The sequence below is a fragment of the Pseudoliparis swirei genome, chromosome 5 (genome assembly GCF_029220125.1).
Source record: "Pseudoliparis swirei isolate HS2019 ecotype Mariana Trench chromosome 5, NWPU_hadal_v1, whole genome shotgun sequence".
Lineage (NCBI taxonomy): Eukaryota > Metazoa > Chordata > Actinopteri > Perciformes > Liparidae > Pseudoliparis > Pseudoliparis swirei.
In genome coordinates this window covers 27,358,736-27,379,818 of record NC_079392.1, presented here as the reverse complement: position 1 = coordinate 27,379,818, position 21,083 = coordinate 27,358,736, and the positions used below count along the sequence as shown (strand labels likewise).

Sequence of the window (21,083 nt, the reverse complement as noted above, 5' to 3'; positions counted from 1 at the left end):
TTTCTAAATTTGACAAATAATATTAGACCCTAAACTAAACATCAGTCCCAAACTTTCATGTTAGAAACAGTTCCGGTCTACGAAACGTCAACAACAGAATCAACTACTTAAAATAAATTATATATAAATAATATTGCTAAATATATGCTTACATTTAAATGTATAAAATTGAGAAGTTTAAAGTTTATATTTACTTTCTAACAAAATATATATAACGAGTCAAACGAACGCCAAACCGGAAGAGGTGGGTCTTTCGCCTCTGACTTCCGGTTACAATGGGCGTTTAAACCGGCGCGCGCGCCCTTTTCCGCTAAAGCCTCACGTGACCCAAACCGGAAGTGTCGCCGGACGTCCCAACGACAACAACCGGCGGACTGAAGTGTCCGCTCGGCTGGAGTCATGGCGGACTACTTGTTGAGGATAAAAAGCCTCGTCGCAGAGAAGAAGACGAAGAAGAAGCTGACTCAGAGCGACTTGGTCCAATGTGGACTAAAAGGTTTAGTGAGACTATATTTAATATAAGTCTAAGTGTTTACGAGAGTTTCACTGTCCTCGTGCTGTCAAACTCACACTTAACATAGTCGACTTGGCCTTCCGGTGTGTCTCCTTCCCTCATGACCTTCCGGTGTGTCTCCTTGTCTCCTTCCCTCATGACCTTCCGGTGTGTCTCCTTGTCTCCTTCCCTCATGACCTTCCGGTGTGTCTCCTTGTCTCCTTCCCTCATGACCTTCCGGTGTGTCTCCGTGTCTCCTTCCCTCATGACCTTCCGGTGTGTCTCCGTGTCTCCTTCCCTCATGACCTTCCGGTGTGTCTCCGTGTCTCCTTCCCTCATGACCTTCCGGTGTGTCTCCTTGTCTCCTTCCCTCAGGGATCCAGCTCAGACCGTACCAGCTGGACGGGGTCCAGTGGTTGACCCAGTGTCTGGGGAACCAGCAGGGGTGCATTCTGGGAGATGAGATGGGTTTGGGGAAAACCTGCCAGGTATGTTGTGTTGTTGTTATATTACTGTTGTGTTTTTCTAATACAACAGTCATTTTGTTGTTATATAACTAATGTTGTGTTGTTGTTATATTACTGTTGTGTTTTTCTAATAACTGTCATGATGTTGTTGTTGTTCTATAACTAGTGTTGTTGTTGTAAACAGACCATCTCTCTGCTGGTGTTCATGTCGGGCTCTCTGGGGGTCAGAGGTCGGTTCTTGCTTCTGAGCCCGCTGTCCGTCATGGAGAACTGGAGGGCGGAGCTTGAGCGGTGCGTTCAAGTCCTCTGTGGTTGAGTGAGTTCACGGAGCGTCGACGTCTCACTCTTTTCTCCCGGCTGCAGCTTCGCTCCGCGCCTCACCGTGCTGCGTTACCATGGAGACAGAGAGAGGCGGGCCGAGCTCCAGAGCGAGGCCTTTGATGTTCTGCTCACGTCGTACGAGGTGCGTACCTTCGTCCTGAGGAGACGCCGACGCGTTAAAACACCTCACTAAACTCACCTCTGCTCCCCAGCTGTGTCTCAACGACGCTTCCTTCCTGAAACGGTGAGTTATGAAACTTTATTTGTATAATTATGCAAAAGAGTCTTACAGATGAAATAGAAAAGAAAGAAACATCCACAAGGGTACAGCAAACAGGCGCGTCACACAATACATCGCTTACTTGTTTATGTTTATTTGTTCATGTTTATTTGTTCATGTTTATTTGTTCATGTTTATTTGTTTATGTTTATTTGTTCATGTTTATTTGTTTATGTTTATTTATTTGTTTATGTTTATTTGTTCATGTTTATTTATTCATGTTTATGTTTATTTGTTCATGTTTATGTTTATTTGTTTATAGATAGATAGATAGATATATACTTTATTAATCCCCAAGGGGAAATTTGTCCATTTGTTCATGTTTATGTTTATTTGTTTATGTTTATGTTTATTTGTTTATGTTTATTTGTTCATGTTTATGTTCATTTGTTCATGTTTATTTGTTTATGTTCATTTGTTCATGTTTGTTTGTTTATTTGTTCATGTTTATTTGTTTGTTTATTTGTTCATGTTTATTTGTTTATTTGTTTGTTTATTTGTTTATTTGTTCATGTCTGTGCTCCTCAGGTGGAAGTGGGAGGTGCTCGTCGTGGACGAAGCTCACCGGCTGAAGAACCAGAATTCAGTGTTGCACAAGACCTTGACTCAGGTACGGAGCCGAGGGGTATCCATCTCTTCGTGTTTGCCCCCATCATGTCGAACCCCCCCCCCCCCCCGTTGTGGTGCAGTTCTCAGTCGGGTTCAGAGTCCTGCTGACGGGGACCCCGATCCAGAACAACCTGCAGGAGCTCTACTCGCTGCTGAGCTTCATCCAGCCCAACGTCTTCACGGCCGAGGAGGCCGACGGCTTCACCGGCTCGTACCGCGAGGTCCAGAGTCGACCCGCTCTCGGTAGGAGGAATCCAGACCAGGCTCCCCTTAAAGGGCCAGTACCCATGTTCTGAAATGTGTTTCTATGAGCTTCCTTAAAGGGCCAGTACCCATGTTTGTATGAGCTTCCATAAAGGGTCAGTACCCGTGTTTGAGTGAGCTTCTATCCCTCTCCCTGGGCCTCTGCCTCCAGCTGCTGAGCTGCAGAGGGTCCTGGACCCCTTCCTGCTCCGCCGGGTGAAGTCCGAAGTGGCCGTGGACCTGCCCAAGAAGACGGAGCTGCTGATGTACCACGGCATGTCGGCCCTGCAGAAGAAGTTCTACAAAGCCTTTCTGATGAAGGACCTGGGTGAGGCTTCAGAGTCTGATACGGAATCAATAATCAATACTCTGATGTATCGCTAATGTTTGAAACTGTCTTCAGAGGCTTTCCAGGGCAACAAGAACCGGCTGCTGAACATCCTGATGAACCTGAGGAAGTGTGTGGACCACCCCTACCTGTTTGACGGTGAGGCCTGATCCATGACTGATCCATGACTGATCCGTGACTGATCAATAACTGATCCATTGCCGATCAACCCAATGCTCCTCCTCCTGGTGGTTTAGGGGTGGAGCCGGAGCCGTTTGAGATGGGGGAGCACCTGGTGGCCGCCAGTGGGAAGCTGTGCCTCCTGGACAGCATGCTGGCCTACCTCCACAAAGGGTGAGCCACCGCCTGCTGGCGCCCTCTGGTGGCCATTCAGGACAGAGACGCCCAGAACCAGAACCCTGGTTCTGAAGGCGGAGAAACAGAGCTATCAGGACTTCATTGGTCCTGGAGTGAAATGTCCTCTCTGTCTCTTTGTCTCTCTGTCTCTCTACTTGTCTCTCTGTCTCTTTGTCTCTCTCTGTCTGTCTGTCTCTTTGTCTTTGTCTCTCTGTCTCTTTGTATCTCTCTCTCTCTGTCTCTCTGTATCTATGTCTCTCTCTTTGTCTCTCTGTCTCTCTGTGATCTGTGATCTGAATCTCTCTTCCTGTGTAGAGGCCATCGCGTCCTGCTGTTCTCTCAGATGACGAGGATGCTGGACATTCTTCAGGATTACATGACGTTCAGAGGTGAACACATGACTTTGAGCTGTATTAACCGTTAATTATCAAAGTTCAGATCGGCACGAAAAATAAAAAAATGAAGCAAATATAACTTTTATAGATCCTTGATATTGTTTTCTGTTGCTCCTGATCCTAATGACCTGACCCTGAGAATCTGGATCATTGGGGTCAGGGTGGTTAACGAGCTGTTACGCCTCTAATGATCATTATGTCTCTTTAATCTCCTCAATAACAGCAACAATTAAACTATAATGTTTTTAATGTCTCTTCACAAAGACGCTCTGAAATGGATCTTCTCTCTTCAGGTTACAGCTACGAGCGTCTGGACGGGTCGGTCCGAGGGGAGGAAAGAAATCTAGCAGTGAAGAACTTCAGCAGCAAAGATATCTTCATCTTTCTCCTGAGCACGAAAGCAGGTGAAACGATTAACTAATACATGTTGTTCTCCTGGTGTCCACTAGGGGCATCACGACTGTATTATAGAGATAACACATGTTGTTCTCCTGGTGTCCACTAGGGGCATCACTACTGTATTATAGAGATAATACATGTAGTTCTCCTGGTGTCCACTAGGGGCATCACTACTGTATTATAGAGATAACACATGTAGTTCTCCTGGTGTCCACTAGGGGCATCACTACTGTATTATAGAGATAATACATGTTGTTCTCCTGGTGTCCACTAGGGGCATCACTACTGTATCATAGAGATAATACATGTAGTTCTCCTGGTGTCCACTAGGGGCATCACTACTGTATTATAGAGATAATACATGTTCTCCTGGTGTCCACTAGGGGCATCACTACTGTATCATAGAGATAACACATGTTGTTCTCCTGGTGTCCACTAGGGGCATCACTACTGTATTATAGAGATAACACATGTTGTTCTCCTGGTGTCCACTAGGGGCATCACTACTGTATTATAGAGATAACACATGTTGTTCTCCTGGTGTCCACTAGGGGCATCACTACTGTATCATAGAGATAACACATGTAGTTCTCCTGGTGTCCACTAGGGACATCACTACTGTATTATAGAGATAATACATGTAGTTCTCCTGGTGTCCACTAGGGGCATCACTACTGTATCATAGAGATAACACATGTAGTTCTCCTGGTGTCCACTAGGGGCATCACTACTGTATTATAGAGATAACACATGTTGTTCTCCTGGTGTCCACTAGGGCATCACTACTGTATTATAGAGATAACACATGTTGTTCTCCTGGTGTCCACTAGGGCATCACTACTGTATTATAGAGATAACACATGTTGTTCTCCTGGTGTCCACTAGGGGCATCACTACTGTATCATAGAGATAATACATGTTGTTCTCCTGTTGTCCACTAGGGGCATCACTACTGTATTATAGAGATAATACATGTTGTTCTCCTGGTGTCCACTAGGGCATCACTACTGTATCATAGAGATAACACATGTTGTTCTCCTGGTGTCCACTAGGGGCATTACTACTGTATTATAGAGATAACACATGTTGTTCTCCTGGTGTCCACTAGGGGCAGCACTACTGTATTATAGAGATAATACATGTTGTTCTCCTGGTGTCCACTAGGGGCATCACTACTGTATCATAGAGATAACACATGTTGTTCTCCTGGTGTCCACTAGGGCATCACTACTGTATTATAGAGATAACATGTTGTTCTCCTGGTGTCCACTAGGGCATCACTACTGTATTATAGAGATAACACATGTTGTTCTCCTGGTGTCCACTAGGGCATCACTACTGTATTATAGAGATAATACATGTTGTTCTCCTGGTGTCCACTAGGGACATCACTACTGTATTATAGAGATAACACATGTTGTTCTCCTGGTGTCCACTAGGGGCATCACTACTGTATCATAGAGATAACACATGTTGTTCTCCTGGTGTCCACTAGGGGCATCACTACTGTATTATAGAGATAACACATGTTGTTCTCCTGGTGTCCACTAGGGGCATCACTACTGTATTATAGAGATAATACATGTTGTTCTCCTGGTGTCCACTAGGGGCATCACTACTGTATCATAGAGATAATACATGTTGTTCTCCTGGTGTCCACTAGGGGCATCACTACTGTATCATAGAGATAATACATGTTGTTCTCCTGGTGTCCACTAGGGGCATCACTACTGTATCATAGAGATAACACATGTAGTTCTCCTGGTGTCCACTAGGGGCATCACTACTGTATTGTAGAGATAACACATGTTGTTCTCCTGGTGTCCACTAGGGGCATCACTACTGTATTATAGAGATAACACATGTTGTTCTCCTGGTGTCCACTAGGGGCATCACTACTGTATTATAGAGATAACACATGTTGTTCTCCTGGTGTCCACTAGGGACATCACTACTGTATTATAGAGATAACACATGTTGTTCTCCTGGTGTCCACTAGGGGCATCACTACTGTATTATAGAGATAATACATGTAGTTCTCCTGGTGTCCACTAGGGGCATCACTACTGTATCATAGAGATAATACATGTAGTTCTCCTGGTGTCCACTAGGGGCATCACTACTGTATCATAGAGATAACACATGTAGTTCTCCTGGTGTCCACTAGGGGCATCACTACTGTATCATAGAGATAACACATGTAGTTCTCCTGGTGTCCACTAGGGGCATCACTACTGTATCATAGAGATAACACATGTAGTTCTCCTGGTGGCCACTAGGGGCATCACTACTGTATCATAGAGATAATACATGTTGTTCTCCTGGTGTCCACTAGGGGCATCACTACTGTATCATAGAGATAACACATGTTGTTCTCCTGGTGTCCACTAGGGGCATCACTACTGTATCATAGAGATAACACATGTAGTTCTCCTGGTGTCCACTAGGGGCATCACTACTGTATCATAGAGATAACACATGTTCTCAAAGGGTTAACATTCTGAAAATTAATGATCAGGACTGATACAAATTCTATGGAGAAATCTATGAATATATAATTTAATGTCATTTCTTCTTTATCTATTTGTGTGGTGAGGACGTCAGAACAAGTCCTTTGAAGGGATGGAGGGAGTGAGGGATGGAGGGATGTGTGCAGGATACTTGCTCTGCGTAAATATGCGTATGTAAATAATCCGTCGTGTTGTCTTTGCAGGGGGCGTCGGCCTGAACCTCACCGCCGCTGACACCGTCATCTTCATGGACAGCGACTTCAACCCTCAGAACGACCTGCAGGCGGCTGCACGCTGCCACCGGATTGGTCAGAACCGGTGAGCGCCGCGACCGCCGCATGCCCAGCTGCGAGGCTCGGGTTGTAAAACGGCGTCGCGCCACTCGAAGTGACGTGTCGGCTTCCTGTTGTACCTCTGGAGCGGCTGATGATGTCATCAGGTGAATCCTTAGGTGGACTTTAAATGTAGCGTTGAACATCTAAACCGTGTGCCTACATTACCCACAATGCAATGTGGCCAGTGAGTGATCAGGTGTTTTTTGTTTGTTTTGAGCCTTTTATGAATTCTTCTCGTCAGTCCACATTTCTGTAGACTGCCTGAAGGAATTACCCACAATTCATAGCGTGTTGATGTTAAACACGGGGTCACCGGTGGAAGCAAAGAGGACGTTCAGCCTGGCTTATTATTATTATTATTTACAATTTGGTCACATTTATCACAGTGTAGTCACAGTCATTAAAAAGTAATATTTATTGTGTTTTTAAAAAGTTCAAAAATATATGGAACAGTTTGTGAGCAAAAAACTTTTAAAAGTCGTACAAAATATAAATAAAGTACAAGTTAAAAAAGAAAAAAATAATGATACAGAATATAACTAAAATTCCATTACGTCTTGCGTGTTTCTGGGTGTACTGTCTCTTTAAGGATGCTGATGAACTCCGTGTTGCGTAACGCAGCCTTAAATTCCTCAGAAGCGTCTGAGACGAGACGGCACACGAACGGCTGCGGCGCCGTCCTGCTGCCGGTAGTTACAGTGAAGTAAGCTACAAAAACCTCATGAAAAAGAATAGTGTAATATGTAAAAGAAAAATATTAAACAAACATTACAATTCAAAGTATATTATATTAAAAAAACATTTAAATAACAGTAAAAATACATTAAAATCCCAAGTATATTATATTAAAAAAACATTAAACAAACATTAAAATCCATAGTATATGATATTTAAATAAACATTCAGTCTGGTGTTGTACGTTTTTATTTTGAGGTGTACTGTCTCTTGTGAGTGAGCAACTTAAGGAGTTTTTAATCATAAACAATATTTTATCTGTCTATCAATCAGGTTTTAGAAAAAAACATAGTACAACCACAGCAGCGTTAAAGGTAGTAAATGATTTTATTGAATTTTTGGACAATAAACAACACTGTGCAGCCCTTTTTATTGATTTGTCCAAGGCTTTCGACACTGTCGATCATGCAGTAATGAAGCAGAGACTTCTTACTATTGGACTGTCAAAACATACTGTCTGTTGGTTTGAAAATTATTTATCAAACCGATCACAGTGTGTACAGGCTGAAGGCATCACCTCGAGTTCTCTTGATATAATAAAAGGTGTGCCACAGCGTTCAGTCCTAGGACCACTTTTATTCACAATTTATATTTACAGTATCGGTCAAAATGTGCCAAATGCCAATTTTCACTTTTATGCAGACGATCCTGTCATTTACTGCTCTGCTCCTACACAGCATCAGGCTCTCTTACACTTACAAACAGCCTTCGATACTGTGCAACACTCTTTTAATGAGTTGAAATTAATGTTGAATCCTGATAAAATGAAGTTGATGATGTTTACAAACTCAAAAACAAAGCCATTAAACCTTCCAGCTATGATTTCATTTCAGGGCAAAGTGATTGAGTCTGTATCATCATATAAATACCTGGGATTCTTGATTGATGACTCTCTCTCTTTTAAACCTCATATTCAGCAACTTGTGAAGAAGTTGAAAGTGAGGCTAGATTTCTATTTCCGAAATAAGTCTTGCTTTTCTTTTAATGCTAAAAAGAGACTTGTTGCTGCTACTTTTATGCTTGTGATTGATTATGGTGATGTCTTATATCTGCATGCATCTTCTCAATGTCTCCACTCCTTAGATACTGTCTACCATGGAGCATTGAGGTTCATCACTAATCGTAAGGCTCTGACTCACCATTGCTCCCTGTATGCGAGGGTTGGTTGGACTCCTCTGTCCATCCGGAGACAAAATCATTGGCATGTCCTTATTTATAAGGCTATTTTCCACGTACTTCCATCGTATCTTTGTTCTCTAATTCAGCTGAAAACCCCTGGAAGCGACCATCTTCGCTCTGTGACCTCTGCTCAAGGCCTCCTCTTGCTCTCCGTCCCTCACGTCCGTTTGGAATTGGGAAAAAGAGGTTTTAAGTTTGCTGCTCCTGCGGCTTGGAATGTGCTGCAGACAGACCTGGGTCTCCGGGAGCCGGTCTCCTGAGGTGTTTTTAAAAATAGATTGAAAATATTGGAGGGAAATTCATCTAGCTGTAGATGTTTTATATGACGGAGGTATGTGCTCCTGTGTGAGCTGGGTTGTGTTGACTTGAGTCTTAGTTTTGGTTTTATTCATGCTGTGATTTTGTTTTTCGTTTTTTTATATTGTCTGTCACTGTTTTATGTTGTATTGTATGGAACTTTGTGTGACGTGCTGCTGCTGCTGTCTTGGCCAGGACACTCTTGTAAAGGAGATTTTTAATCTCAATGAGGCATTTCCTGGTTAAATAAATAAAAAAAGGATGCTGCATTAACCTTTCACCTTGAATATATATATATAATATCCGGAGAACCCAGAGTTCCGCTTGTCTTTAAGAATGCTTCATGACCTTTGACCCTAGTTCCTCTTGTCTTGAAGGTAGCTCATGACCTTTGACCTTGGTTCCTCTAGTATTTAAGGAAGCTTCATGACCTTTGACCTTGGTTCTTCTAGTATTTAAGGCAGCTCATGACCTTTGACCTTGGTTCCTCTAGTATTTAAGGCAGCTCATGACCTTTGACCTTGGTTCCTCTAGTATTTAAGGCAGCTCATGACCTTTGACCTTGGTTCCTCTAGTATTTAAGGAAGCTTCATGACCTTTGACCTTGGTTCCTCTTCTCTTTAAGGCAGCGCATGACCTTTGACCTTGGTTCCTCTAGTATTTAAGGCAGCTCATGACCTTTGACCTTGGTTCCTCTAGTATTTAAGGAAGCTTCATGACCTTTGACCTTGGTTCCGCTTCTCTTTAAGGCAGCGCATGACCTTTGACCTCTTGCCTCTGCCCCCCTCAGGCCCGTGAAGGTGATCCGCCTCCTGGCCCGCGACACCGTGGAGGAGATCATGTTCTCCCGAGCCGCCTCCAAGCTGCAGCTCACCAACGCCGTGATCGAGGAAGGACGCTTCTCTCTGCTGGAGCGAGCGCAGACGGCCGCCGCGGGACTCAAGGTTCCTTTGCAACCCTCACACGACAACAACAACAACAACAACAACACAATGAACTCTCCTTCATTTGATTTCTGCAGCTCAGCGAGATCCTGAAGTTCGGGGTGGACAAGCTTCTGTCGTCGGAGGAGAGCTCCGTGACGGAGGTGAAGCTGGAGAAGATCCTCGGTGCCTCGCAGGGCGGCCGCTGGGTGGAGGAGGCGCAGGAGGAGCAGGAGGAGGAGCAGGAGGAGGAGAGCGTCTCTGAATCTGACAGGCAGAGTAGGTGTTGTCTCTTGCGTCTCTCACGCTCGTGTGCAGCGCGTTGATGGATGTGAGCGCTGTCAGGCGTCTCACGCTCAGACTCTCAACCCTGAAGTGACGTAGAGGAGAGAACTCTCTTCAGATCCCTCCTCACGCGCATTCTTCTAAATGAAAACACTGTTCAAATATGATAAGGGAATAAAAGGTTGTATGTATATTAATTAAAACACATTTAATCATGTTAGTGTCAAACTGAGCGTAGGAAGAACATCTCATAATCCATCTGATATCTTCTGGGTAGGAGGCTGTCTGTCTGTGGATCTCTTCATATTGATAATCAATGATCAATAACTAGCGTGGGTGTTTCCTGCAGACCACATGTACTTCTTTGAGGGCAGAGACTACAGCCGAGACCCGAGCGCCGGAGACCAGAAGAGCTTCAGCCGTCTGCTGGAGGAGCAGCTGGAGGAGCTCCAGGGAGGAGCACGAGCTCTGAGGAACAAGGCCGGAGTGAGTTTATGACTTATTTATTTATATATTATATGTGTGTGTGTGTGTATATATATATATATATATATATGTGTATAATATATATTATATGTGTATATACACTACCGTTCAAAAGTTTGGGGTCACTTAGAAATGTCTTTATTTTTCAAAGTAAAGCACTGTTTTTTCAATAAAGATAACATTAATCATAAACACCCTCTCTACATTGTTAATGTGGTAAATGACTATTCTAGGTGGAACGTCTGGTTTCTAATGAAATGTCTCCAGAGGTGTATAGAGGCCCATTTCATCATCACTCCAGTGTTCTAATGGTACATTGTGTTATCGCCTTAGAAGACTAATATCTGATTAGAAAACCCTTGTGCAATTATGTTAGCACAGCTGAAAACAGTTATGCTGGTGATATAAGCTATACAACTGGCCTTCCTTTGAGCTTGAAGAACAAAATTAATACTTCAAATATGAATCATTATTTCTAACCTTGTCAATGTCTTGACTATATGTTCTATGAAATGTTCAATTCATTTATAAATAAAAGTGAGTTTTCATGGCAGACACGAAATTGTTTGGATGACTCCAAACTTTTGAGCGGTAGTGTACATATATTTATATATATATATATATGTGTGTATATATATATATTTGTGTATATATTTATATATGTATATGCTACAGTAATTCTTTTTTTATTCTTTAATCTGGTTTGATTGCATTTTTATTCATTCTATTATTTGAAAAAGAACAGATGCGGATTCACAAATAGCGATTTCAATAAAACGTGTTGTTGGGGTGTGGGCCTGCGTTATGTCATCTGAACAAAGAAGAGTCCAACAGCAACACAGCGCCACGTTCTGGCTCATCAACCTCGCCTTCTGCCTCCGGGCTGCGGAGCTTTGTGCTCGGCAGCAGAGAAACGTACTAAACTGATGTATAGAAGTCTCTGCTTCATGTGTTAAAGCTGCATTCTCTCTCCTGACCACCAGGGGGCGACTCCTCTGGTTGTATAGAAGTCTATGCTCCATGTGTTAGAGCTGCATTCTCTCTCCTGACCACCAGGGGGCGACTCCTCTGGTTGTATAGAAGTCTCTGCTTCATGTGTTAAAGCTGCATTCTCTCTCCTGACCACCAGGGGGCGACTCCTCTGGTTGTATAGAAGTCTATGCTCCATGTGTTAGAGCTGCATTCTCTCTCCTGACCACCAGGGGGCGACTCCTCTGGTTGTATAGAAGTCTATGCTTCATATGTTAGAGCTGCATTCTCTCTCCTGACCACCAGGGGGCGACTCCTGTGGTTGTATAGAAGTCTATGCTTCATGTGTTAAAGCTGCATTCTCTCCCCTGACCACCAGGTCTCTTTGTCGGTCTCCCTCGAGATACCAACGAGGAAGAGGAAACATCTCACGGAGGCCGAGCTGGAGCTCAGACGCCAGAGACGAGAGGAAGCTGCAGCCAAGAGGGCGAAACTCCAGGAGGACACGAGGAGGACGCTACAAGAGCAGAAACACGAGAAGAAGTAAAGATCTCTCCAAGTGTTCGTTTCAGGTGCTTCTAGTTAGAACCAGGTTCACCTGGATACACTGAGCTCCTCTCTCCTCTCTCCTTATGGACGCTTAGGATACACTGAGCACCTCTCTCCTCTCTCCTTATGGACGTTTAGGATACACTGAGCTCCTCTCCTCTCTCCTTATGGACGTTTAGGATACACTGAGCTCCTCTCTCCTCTCTCCTTATGGACGCTTAAGATACACTGAGCTCCTCTCTCCTCTCCTCTCTCCTTATGGACATTTAGGATACACTGAGCACCTCTCTCCTCTCTCCTTATGGACCTTTAGGATACACTGAGCTCCTCTCTCCTCTCTCCTTATGGACGTTTAGGATACACTGAGCTCCTCTCTCCTCTCTCCTTATGGACGCTTAGGATACACTGAGCTCCTCTCTCCTCTCCTCTCTCCTTATGGACATTTAGGATACACTGAGCTCCTCTCTCCTCTCTCCTTATGGACGTTTAGGATACACTGAGCTCCTCTCTCCTCTCTCCTTATGGACGCTTAGGATACACTGAGCTCCTCTCTCCTTATGGACATTTAGGATACACTGAGCACCTCTCTCCTCTCTCCTTATGGACGCTTAGGATACACTGAGCACCTCTCTCCTCTCTCCTTATGGACGCTTAGGATACACTGAGCACCTCTCTCCTCTCTCCTTATGGACGCTTAGGATACACTGAGCTCCTCTCTCCTCTCTCCTTATGGACGCTTAGGATACACTGAGCTCCTCTCTCCTCTCTCCTTATGGACGCTTAAGATACACTGAGCTCCTCTCTCCTCTCTCCTTATGGACGCTTAGGATACACTGAGCTCCTCTCTCCTTATGGACGCTTAGGATACACTGAGCTCCTCTCTCCTCTCCTTATGGACGTTTAGGATACACTGAGCTCCTCTCTCCTCTCTCCTTATGGACGCTTAAGATACACTGAGCTCCTCTCTCCTTATGGACGCTTAGGATACACTGAGCTCCTCTCTCCTCTCTCCTTATGGACGTTAGGATACACTGAGCTCCTCTCTCCTCTCTCCTTATGGACGTTTAGGATACACTGAGCTCCTCTCCTCTCTCCTTATGGACGCTTAGGATACACTGAGCTCCTCTCTCCTTATGGACGCTTAGGATACACTGAGCTCCTCTCCTCTCCTTATGGACGCTTAGGATACACTGAGCTCTCTCTCCTCTCTCCTTATGGACGCTTAGGATACACTGAGCTCCTCTCTCCTCTCTCCTTATGGACGCTTAGGATACACTGAGCTCCTCTCTCCTTATGGACGCTTAGGATACACTGAGCTCCTCTCTCCTCTCTCCTTATGGACGCTTAGGATACACTGAGCTCCTCTCTCCTCTCCTTATGGACGTTTAGGATACACTGAGCTCCTCTCTCCTCTCTCCTTATGGACGCTTAGGATACACTGAGCTCCTCTCTCCTCTCCTTATGGACGCTTAGGATACACTGAGCTCCTCTCTCCTTATGGACGCTTAGGATACACTGAGCTCCTCTCTCCTCTCTCCTTATGGACGCTTAGGATACACTGAGCTCCTCTCCTTATGGACGCTTAGGATACACTGAGCTCCTCTCTCCTCCTTATGGACGCTTAGGATACACTGAGCTCCTCTCCTCTCTCCTTATGGACGCTTAGGATACACTGAGCTCCTCTCCTCTCTCCTTATGGACGCTTAGGATACACTGAGCTCCTCTCTCCTCTCCTTATGGACGCTTGGATACACTGAGCTCCTCTCTCCTCTCTCCTTATGGACGCTTAGGATACACTGAGCTCCTCTCCTCTCTCCTTATGGACGCTTAGGATACACTGAGCTCCTCTCTCCTCTCTCCTTATGGACGCTTAGGATACACTGAGCTCCTCTCTCCTTATGGACGCTTAGGATACACTGAGCTCTCCTCTCCTCTTTCCTTATGGACGCGCTTAGGATACACTGAGCTCCTCTCTCTCCTTATGGACGCTTAGGATACACTGAGCTCTCTCCTTATGGACGTTTAGGAGACACTGAGCTCCTCTCTCCTTATGGACGTTTAGGATACACTGAGCTCCTCTCTCTCTCCTTATGGACGCTTAGGATACACTGAGCTCCTCTCTCCTCTCTCCTTATGGACGCTTAGGATACACTGAGCTCCTCTCTCCTTATGGACGCTTAGGATACACTGAGCTCCTCTCCTCTCTCCTTATGGACGTTTAGGATACACTGAGCTCCTCTCTCCTTATGGACGCTTAGGATACACTGAGCTCCTCTCTCCTCTCTCCTTATGGACGCTTAGGATACACTGAGCTCCTCTCTCCTCTCTCCTTATGGACGCTTAGGATACACTGAGCTCCTCTCTCCTCTCTCCTTATGGACGTTTAGGATACACTGAGCTCCTCTCTCCTCCTCTCTCCTTATGGACGTTTAGGATACACTGAGCTCTCCTCTCCTCTCTCCTTATGGACGCTTAGGATACACTGAGCTCCTCTCTCCTCTCTCCTTATGGACGCTTAGGATACACTGAGCTCCTCTCTCCTCTCCTCTCTCCTTATGGACGTTTAGGATACACTGAGCTCCTCTCCTCTCTCCTTATGGACGCTTAAGATACACTGAGCTCCTCTCCTCTCTCCTTATGGACGTATAGGATACACTGAGCTCCTCTCTCCTCTCCTCTCCTTATTGATGAATTTTCATCTCTCCATCACATATTATTAACTCTGCTTTCTCCCCGGAGTCTTTGTGCCTTCTCGTCTCACAGGTTTCCTCCTCCTGGTCCCTGCCTCCTAGGCCCTGCCTCCTTGTGAATTGCCGCTCGCTGTTCTCTCCTCCTGCAGGATGGCGTGGTGGGAGTCGTGTGGCTACAGGTCACGTTGTCTGCTGCCGGTGGACAGTGAGGAAGAGGAGGAGGAGGAGGAGGAGGATGACGAGGAGGATGACGGCAGCGTGTGCTCCTCCGACTCTGACGGCGGCGCCATCCGCTACGTCCTGGGAGACGTGACTCACCCTCACGCCGCCACGGGGGACGCCATCATCGTCCACTGTGTCGGTACGAGTCCAAGAGGATGAAGGCGGCAGCGTTTAGAGTTTATTTGTATGTAGAATATAGAAATGAATCAATTTGAGGATCATTGGGTCAGTGTTGACTCTGGCGCCCCCGGTGGACCAAAGTGGCGGTGCCTCCGAGCACAAAAAGGATAGAAAAACGTAAAAACTAAATAATTATAAAAATGTACAAATTCACACAAAAGCTTACGTTTATGAGTTGCTTTAAAATCTTTGCTGATTTGAGTCTGATTTTTTTTTTAATCACGATAATAAAGATGTCGATTATATATTGATTCAGAGAATACGGAAGATATTGATAAGAAGATGAGTTCATATTAAAACATCAATAAGTCTACGACGTGTTAATACATATAAACCTGACGAGCAGATGAACTCATCACTTTAAAAAATGTCTGTTAGATCAATAAATCTTATTGTGATAATTTGGACGACAAATAACATGAGAATTAATTATGTGATAAAAGGTTAAAATAGTGTAAAGATTACTTTATAGATTTTAATGTTGTGGATATTTGACTTTATCTTTAGTCTATTTGTAGCTGGTGTTTGTTATTGAACTGTTTTGTGTTCATAAGCATCCTGATGCTCACGAGATGTTTCCTTCCAGACGACTCTGGCCGCTGGGGAAGAGGAGGCCTCTTCACGGCCCTGGAGACGAGGTCGGACCAACCGCGGGACCAGTACGAGCTGGCCGGCAAGATGAAAGGTCCGAGTCCCTGGAATTCCTCTTCTTCTTCCTCTTGTTCCTCTGCTTCTTGTTCTTCTTCTTTCTCTTTATCATCATCTTGTTCTTCTGCTTCTTGTTCTTTCTCTTTATCATCATCTTGTTCTTCTGCTTCCTGTTCTTCTTCCTCTTGTTCTTGTTCTTCTTGTTCTTGTTCTTCTTCATCTTCTAGTTCTTCTTGTTCTGTGTTCTCTCTGGTTGTAGATCTGGAGGTTGGAAGTGTTCTTCTTCTCTCCATCGATGATAAGCAGTCCCGACTGGACGGCCGTGATCAGGTGGGTTCGTCAGAACATTTCATACTTTGTTTACATAATGTTTTTTTTTTATGAAAATAAAAACAAAACTTTATTAGAGACGTGTTTGTCTTTTATAATACGTTTAACCTTCTATAGAACTCCTTCTGTCCCCTCAGCTGGCTTTGATCGTCGCTCAGCGGAGAGACGAACACAACAAGCTGTCTGGGATCCTCCTGACGGCTCTGGACGACGGCCTGAAGAAGATCCACGCTGCGGCCAAGAGACACAAAGGTACTAGAGACACAAAGGTACCCTAGAGACACAAAGGTACCCTAGAGGCACAAAGGTACCATAGAGACACAAAGGTACCCTAGAGACACAAAGGTACCCTAGAGACACAAAGGTACCCTAGAGACACAAAGGTACCATAGAGACACAAAGGTACTAGAGACACAAAGGTACTAGAGACACAAAGGTACTAGAGACACAAAGGTACCATAGAGACACAAAGGTACTAGAGACACAAAGGTACTAGAGACAGGATCATGAAGGATCCTCACCACCCCAACAACAGACTGTTTCAGCTGCTGCGGTCAGGCAGGCGCCTCCGTAGTCACGCTGCAAGAACAGAGAGACTGAGACGGAGTTTCTTTCCTCAGGCCATCAGGACTGTGAACTCCGACCTCACCAGGACCCCCACATAGACCCACACAACTGCCCCTCTTAGGCACACACACACACACACACACTTACTGTAAATATTGTACTGTAAATATTGTGTTGTTTTTTATTGTAAATAGTGTGTACTTGTTGCCCTTGCACATTCCTGCTGAGCATTGCCACTTTCATTTCACTGCACACCCTGTGTGTGTATGTGACAAATAAAACATCTTGAATCTTGAATCTTGACACAAAGGTACTAGAGACACAAAGGTACCCTAGAGACACAAAGGTACCCTAGAGACACAAAGGTACCCTAGAGACACAAAGGTACCCTAGAGACACAAAGGTACCCTAGAGACACAAAGGTACCATAGAGACACAAAGGTACTAGAGACACAAAGGTACTAGAGACACAAAGGTACTAGAGACACAAAGGTACTAGAGACTAGGCCCTGGGACACAAGGTGCCCTAGAGACACAAAGGTGCCCTGGGACACAAAGGTGCCCTGGGACACAAAGGTGCTAGGACACAAAGGTGCCATGGGACACAAGGTGCTAGGACACAGGTGCTAGGACACAGGGTGCTAGGACACAAGGGTGCCATGGGACACAAGGGTGCTAGGACACAAGGTGCTAGGACACAAGGTGCCATGGGACACAAGGGTGCTAGGACACAGAGACACAAAGGGTGCCATGGGACACAAGGGTGCTAGGACACAGGTGCCATGGGACACGGAGGTGCTAGGACACAAGGTGCTAGAGACACAAGGTGCTAGGACACAAGGGTGCTAGGACACAGGTGCTAGAGACACAAGGTGCCATGGGACACAAGGTGCTAGAGACACAAGGTGCTAGAGACACAAGGGTGCCATGGGACACAAAGGTGCCAGGACACAAAGGTGCCATGGGACACAAAGGTGCCATAGAGACACAAGGTGCCATGGGACACAAGGGTGCTAGGACACAAGGTGCCATGGGACACAAAGGTGCTGGACACAAAGGTGCCATGGGACACAAAGGTGCTAGGACACAAGGGTGCCAGAGACACAGGGTGCCATGGGACACAAGGGTGCTAGGACACGAGGGTGCTAGGGACACAAAGGTGCTGGGACACAGGTGCTAGGACACAAAGGTGCTAGGACACAGGGTGCTATGGGACACAAGGTGCTAGGACACAAGGGTGCCATGGGACACAAAGGGTGCTAGGACACAAGGGTGCCATAGGGACACAAAGGTGCTAGAGACACAAGGGTGCCATGGGACACAGGGTGCTGGGACACAAAGGTGCTAGGACACAGGGTGCCATGGGACACAAAGGTGCTAGGACACAAAGGTGCCATGGGACACAGGGTGCTAGGACACAGGGACACAAGGGTGCTAGGACACAAGGTGCCATGGGACACAAGGTGCTAGAGACACAGGGTGCCATGGGACACAAACGTACTAGAGACACAGAGACACAAAGGTGCTGGGACATGGGACACAAGGGTGCCATGGAGACACAAAGGGTGCTAGGAGACACAAGGACTAGAGACACAAGGTGCTAGGAAGACACAAGGGTGCTAGGACACAAAGGTGCTAGAGACACAAAGGGTACTAGAGACACAAAGGTACTAGAGACACAAAGGTACTAGAGACACAGAGACACAAAGGTACTAGAGACACAGAGACACAAAGGTACTAGAGACACAAAGGTACTAGAGACACAAAGGTACCATAGAGACACAAAGGGTGCTAGGACACAGGACACAAGGTGCCAGAGACACAAGGTACTAGAGACACAGGACACAGGGTACTAGAGACACAAAGGTACTAGAGACACAAAGGTACCATAGAGACACAAAGGTACTAGAGACACAAAGGTACCATAGAGACACAAAGGTACTAGAGACACAGAGACACAAAGGTACTAGAGACACAAAGGTACTAGATAGAACCAGGACCAGGGTCCAGAACGAACCAGGACCCATGTGAACCTGGAGGAGTGAGACCACAGGGACTCTGAGAAGGAGCAACAAGGAGAAGGTTAAACTTGACTGACGAGATCCTGTGTGTGTCTGTCTGTGTGTGTGGTATTTACCTTCAGGGTTATTATTCTAATGAGCCAACACCTGGAGCAGAAATGTCGTTATTTGTTCTCGTTGTTGCGTAACCTTCTGTAACTCTTCTTCATCGTCGTTGTTGTTGTTGTTGTCGTCCCTCCCCTACAAAGCGAGCGTCCATCTTCCTCGTCTCGGCCACGCCACTCCAGGCTTCAACTGGTACGGCACGGAGCGTCTGATCAGGAAGCACCTGGCGTCCAGAGGGGTCGACACCTTCATGTATCTTTGTTAAAAACTAGTTTACTCAATTCTTTAATAGACAATATACTTTAGATTATTCTCATCATTACTTTGAGTTTTGTCCGTCGACATATTTAATGACGTTATTATAATTATTGTTATAGCTAATAATATTATTAATAATAATATTATTAATAATAATATTAATATTATTTGCAGAAGTTCAGAATTATCAGGAGGAAAAGAGACTAAATGTTAAATTAAGAAATAATAATAATATCAACAAACTAAAACTTAAAATCTCACCTCATTTCCTGGATGATATATATAATTATATATATATAATTTTATTTAAAAAAATATATTATATATATAATATAATAATTATATATATATATATATAATTAGTCAATCCTTCCACCTCAACACCATCGTCTCAGATCTGCTTCTGTATTTTTTTTCACACATTTTTTCTTCTTCACCTTTCTCACGATAAACCTCCAGAAAAACACACGTCCTTATATGGAGAAATGGGGGCGTGGCCTCACGCTTCGATACAGAATGAGTATTATTCTATGAATTACTATCATGTTGTTGTTTATGTTTCTTTATGTTTCCCCTTGAGATCGTTTTCCTGAACTTTGACGGACAGTTATTACCACAACAGAGCGGCGAAGAACTCGGCTCCTCCTCCTCCGACAGCGACGACCTCCTTGGCTCCTCCCCCTCAGACGTCGTCCTCCTCGGATGGGCCGACTGACGACGAGGCCCCGGGGCCCTCGGCTCCTCCCCCCACCTGTTCCTCAGGGGCTCCTCCCCCCACGTCCTCCTCAGAGGCTCCTCCCCCCTCGCTGCTCCCCTCCTTCATGGGAGGAGTCCGTGTGTTTTTCTTCAACCTGGCGGCGTCGGACAGGAAGCGGCTCGGCCGATACCTCCTCACATATCCTTTCAAACTAAAACACCTCTCCTCTCAACCACAAGACATCAACAACGCCGTCACTGTCGGACTTTGGTCTTTACGACGGTCCTTGAACACATCACGCGCCACGAACGCCTCCGAATAAGAAGCTTAAAATGATGACATTTCTTATTCTACACGTCTCATTTAAAATCCTAAACTATGACGTCTTCTTATCTTAATATATTTAATATTCTTTGTTAGTTTTAATTGTTTATTGAACTCTTATCAGTGTTTAAATGTTTTATTAAAGTTGTTGTTGTCATGATGATGTCATCATGTCCTTAGCGGCGCGGCACGTATGACGGAGACGAGGACGACGTCATGAGTCCGGAGGTCACGCACGTGGTGGCGGAGGTGGAGAGCAGCGTCCAATCACAGGTCAGCAAGGACGGTTAGAACAGTGATGTCACCTCTCAGGAGGTGGGTTGTTTGTGTTGTTGTACATTAATAAATGATCTCTGTGTGGACCAGGACCTGCAGGCCCTGCTGGCTCGGTTCCCCCAGGCCGTCCCGGTCCAGACCGCCTGGCTAGAGTCCTGCTTCTCTCGCCAGAGGCAGGTCAGCCCCGCCCCCTTCCTGTTGCCATGACGACAACGAGGAGCTGAATCTTTATCTCCGAAGGGTTTCTTGTTCCTATAATCTCGTTTTTTAAAATCTTTGTTTCTATTGCTCGTCTTTTTGTTTTTAAAGTTTATTTTAATTAGTTTGAGCCGTTTTGACTTTAATGTTTCGGACGTGGCGACGTCATCGGGGTTTATTCACTTTAATCTGCCAGAATACGAGGAAATAAACATGAGTTACGTTGTCGAGGATTACTTTTTATATTTGACGTGTTTTCTGATCTTCATTTTAAATTATTGAAAAAAATTATGAAATTAAATCGTGAAAAACTTTAAAAGATGAATTTTCAAAGATATTTTTATTTACATTAAAAGATTGAAAAAAGATTATTTGTTTTCCATTTCTTTAATTTAATGATGTCATCC

The 21,083-nt window shown here is 45.0% G+C and overlaps 1 protein-coding gene across 1 annotated transcript; it reads left to right on the top strand.

The window, feature by feature from the left end:
- Positions 1-394: 394 nt before the first annotated feature.
- chd1l (chromodomain helicase DNA binding protein 1-like) lies at positions 395-20,902 on the top strand. Its single transcript, XM_056413974.1, has 25 exons — positions 395-496; positions 869-981; positions 1,145-1,251; positions 1,324-1,423; positions 1,494-1,525; positions 2,090-2,171; positions 2,251-2,413; positions 2,586-2,741; positions 2,817-2,900; positions 2,999-3,095; positions 3,414-3,487; positions 3,787-3,897; positions 6,606-6,720; positions 9,739-9,892; positions 9,970-10,150; positions 10,506-10,642; positions 11,991-12,154; positions 15,000-15,211; positions 15,839-15,937; positions 16,160-16,230; positions 16,368-16,482; positions 19,067-19,175; positions 19,789-20,076; positions 20,394-20,475; positions 20,569-20,902. Exons 1-25 carry the CDS (start codon positions 400-402, stop codon positions 20,683-20,685), a joined length of 3,060 nt encoding a protein of 1,019 aa, XP_056269949.1. The 5' UTR covers positions 395-399; the 3' UTR covers positions 20,686-20,902.
- Positions 20,903-21,083: the final 181 nt, after the last annotated feature.

Coding starts and splice junctions, on each gene's coding strand:
- chd1l (XM_056413974.1), top strand. CDS start 400: ATGGCGGACTACTTGTTGAGGATAAAAAGCCTCGTCGCAGAGAAGAAG. Junction 1,424..1,493: donor TTCTGCTCACGTCGTACGAG/GTGCGTACCTTC, acceptor TCTGCTCCCCAG/CTGTGTCTCAACGACGCTTC. Junction 16,231..16,367: donor GACTGGACGGCCGTGATCAG/GTGGGTTCGTCA, acceptor CTGTCCCCTCAG/CTGGCTTTGATCGTCGCTCA.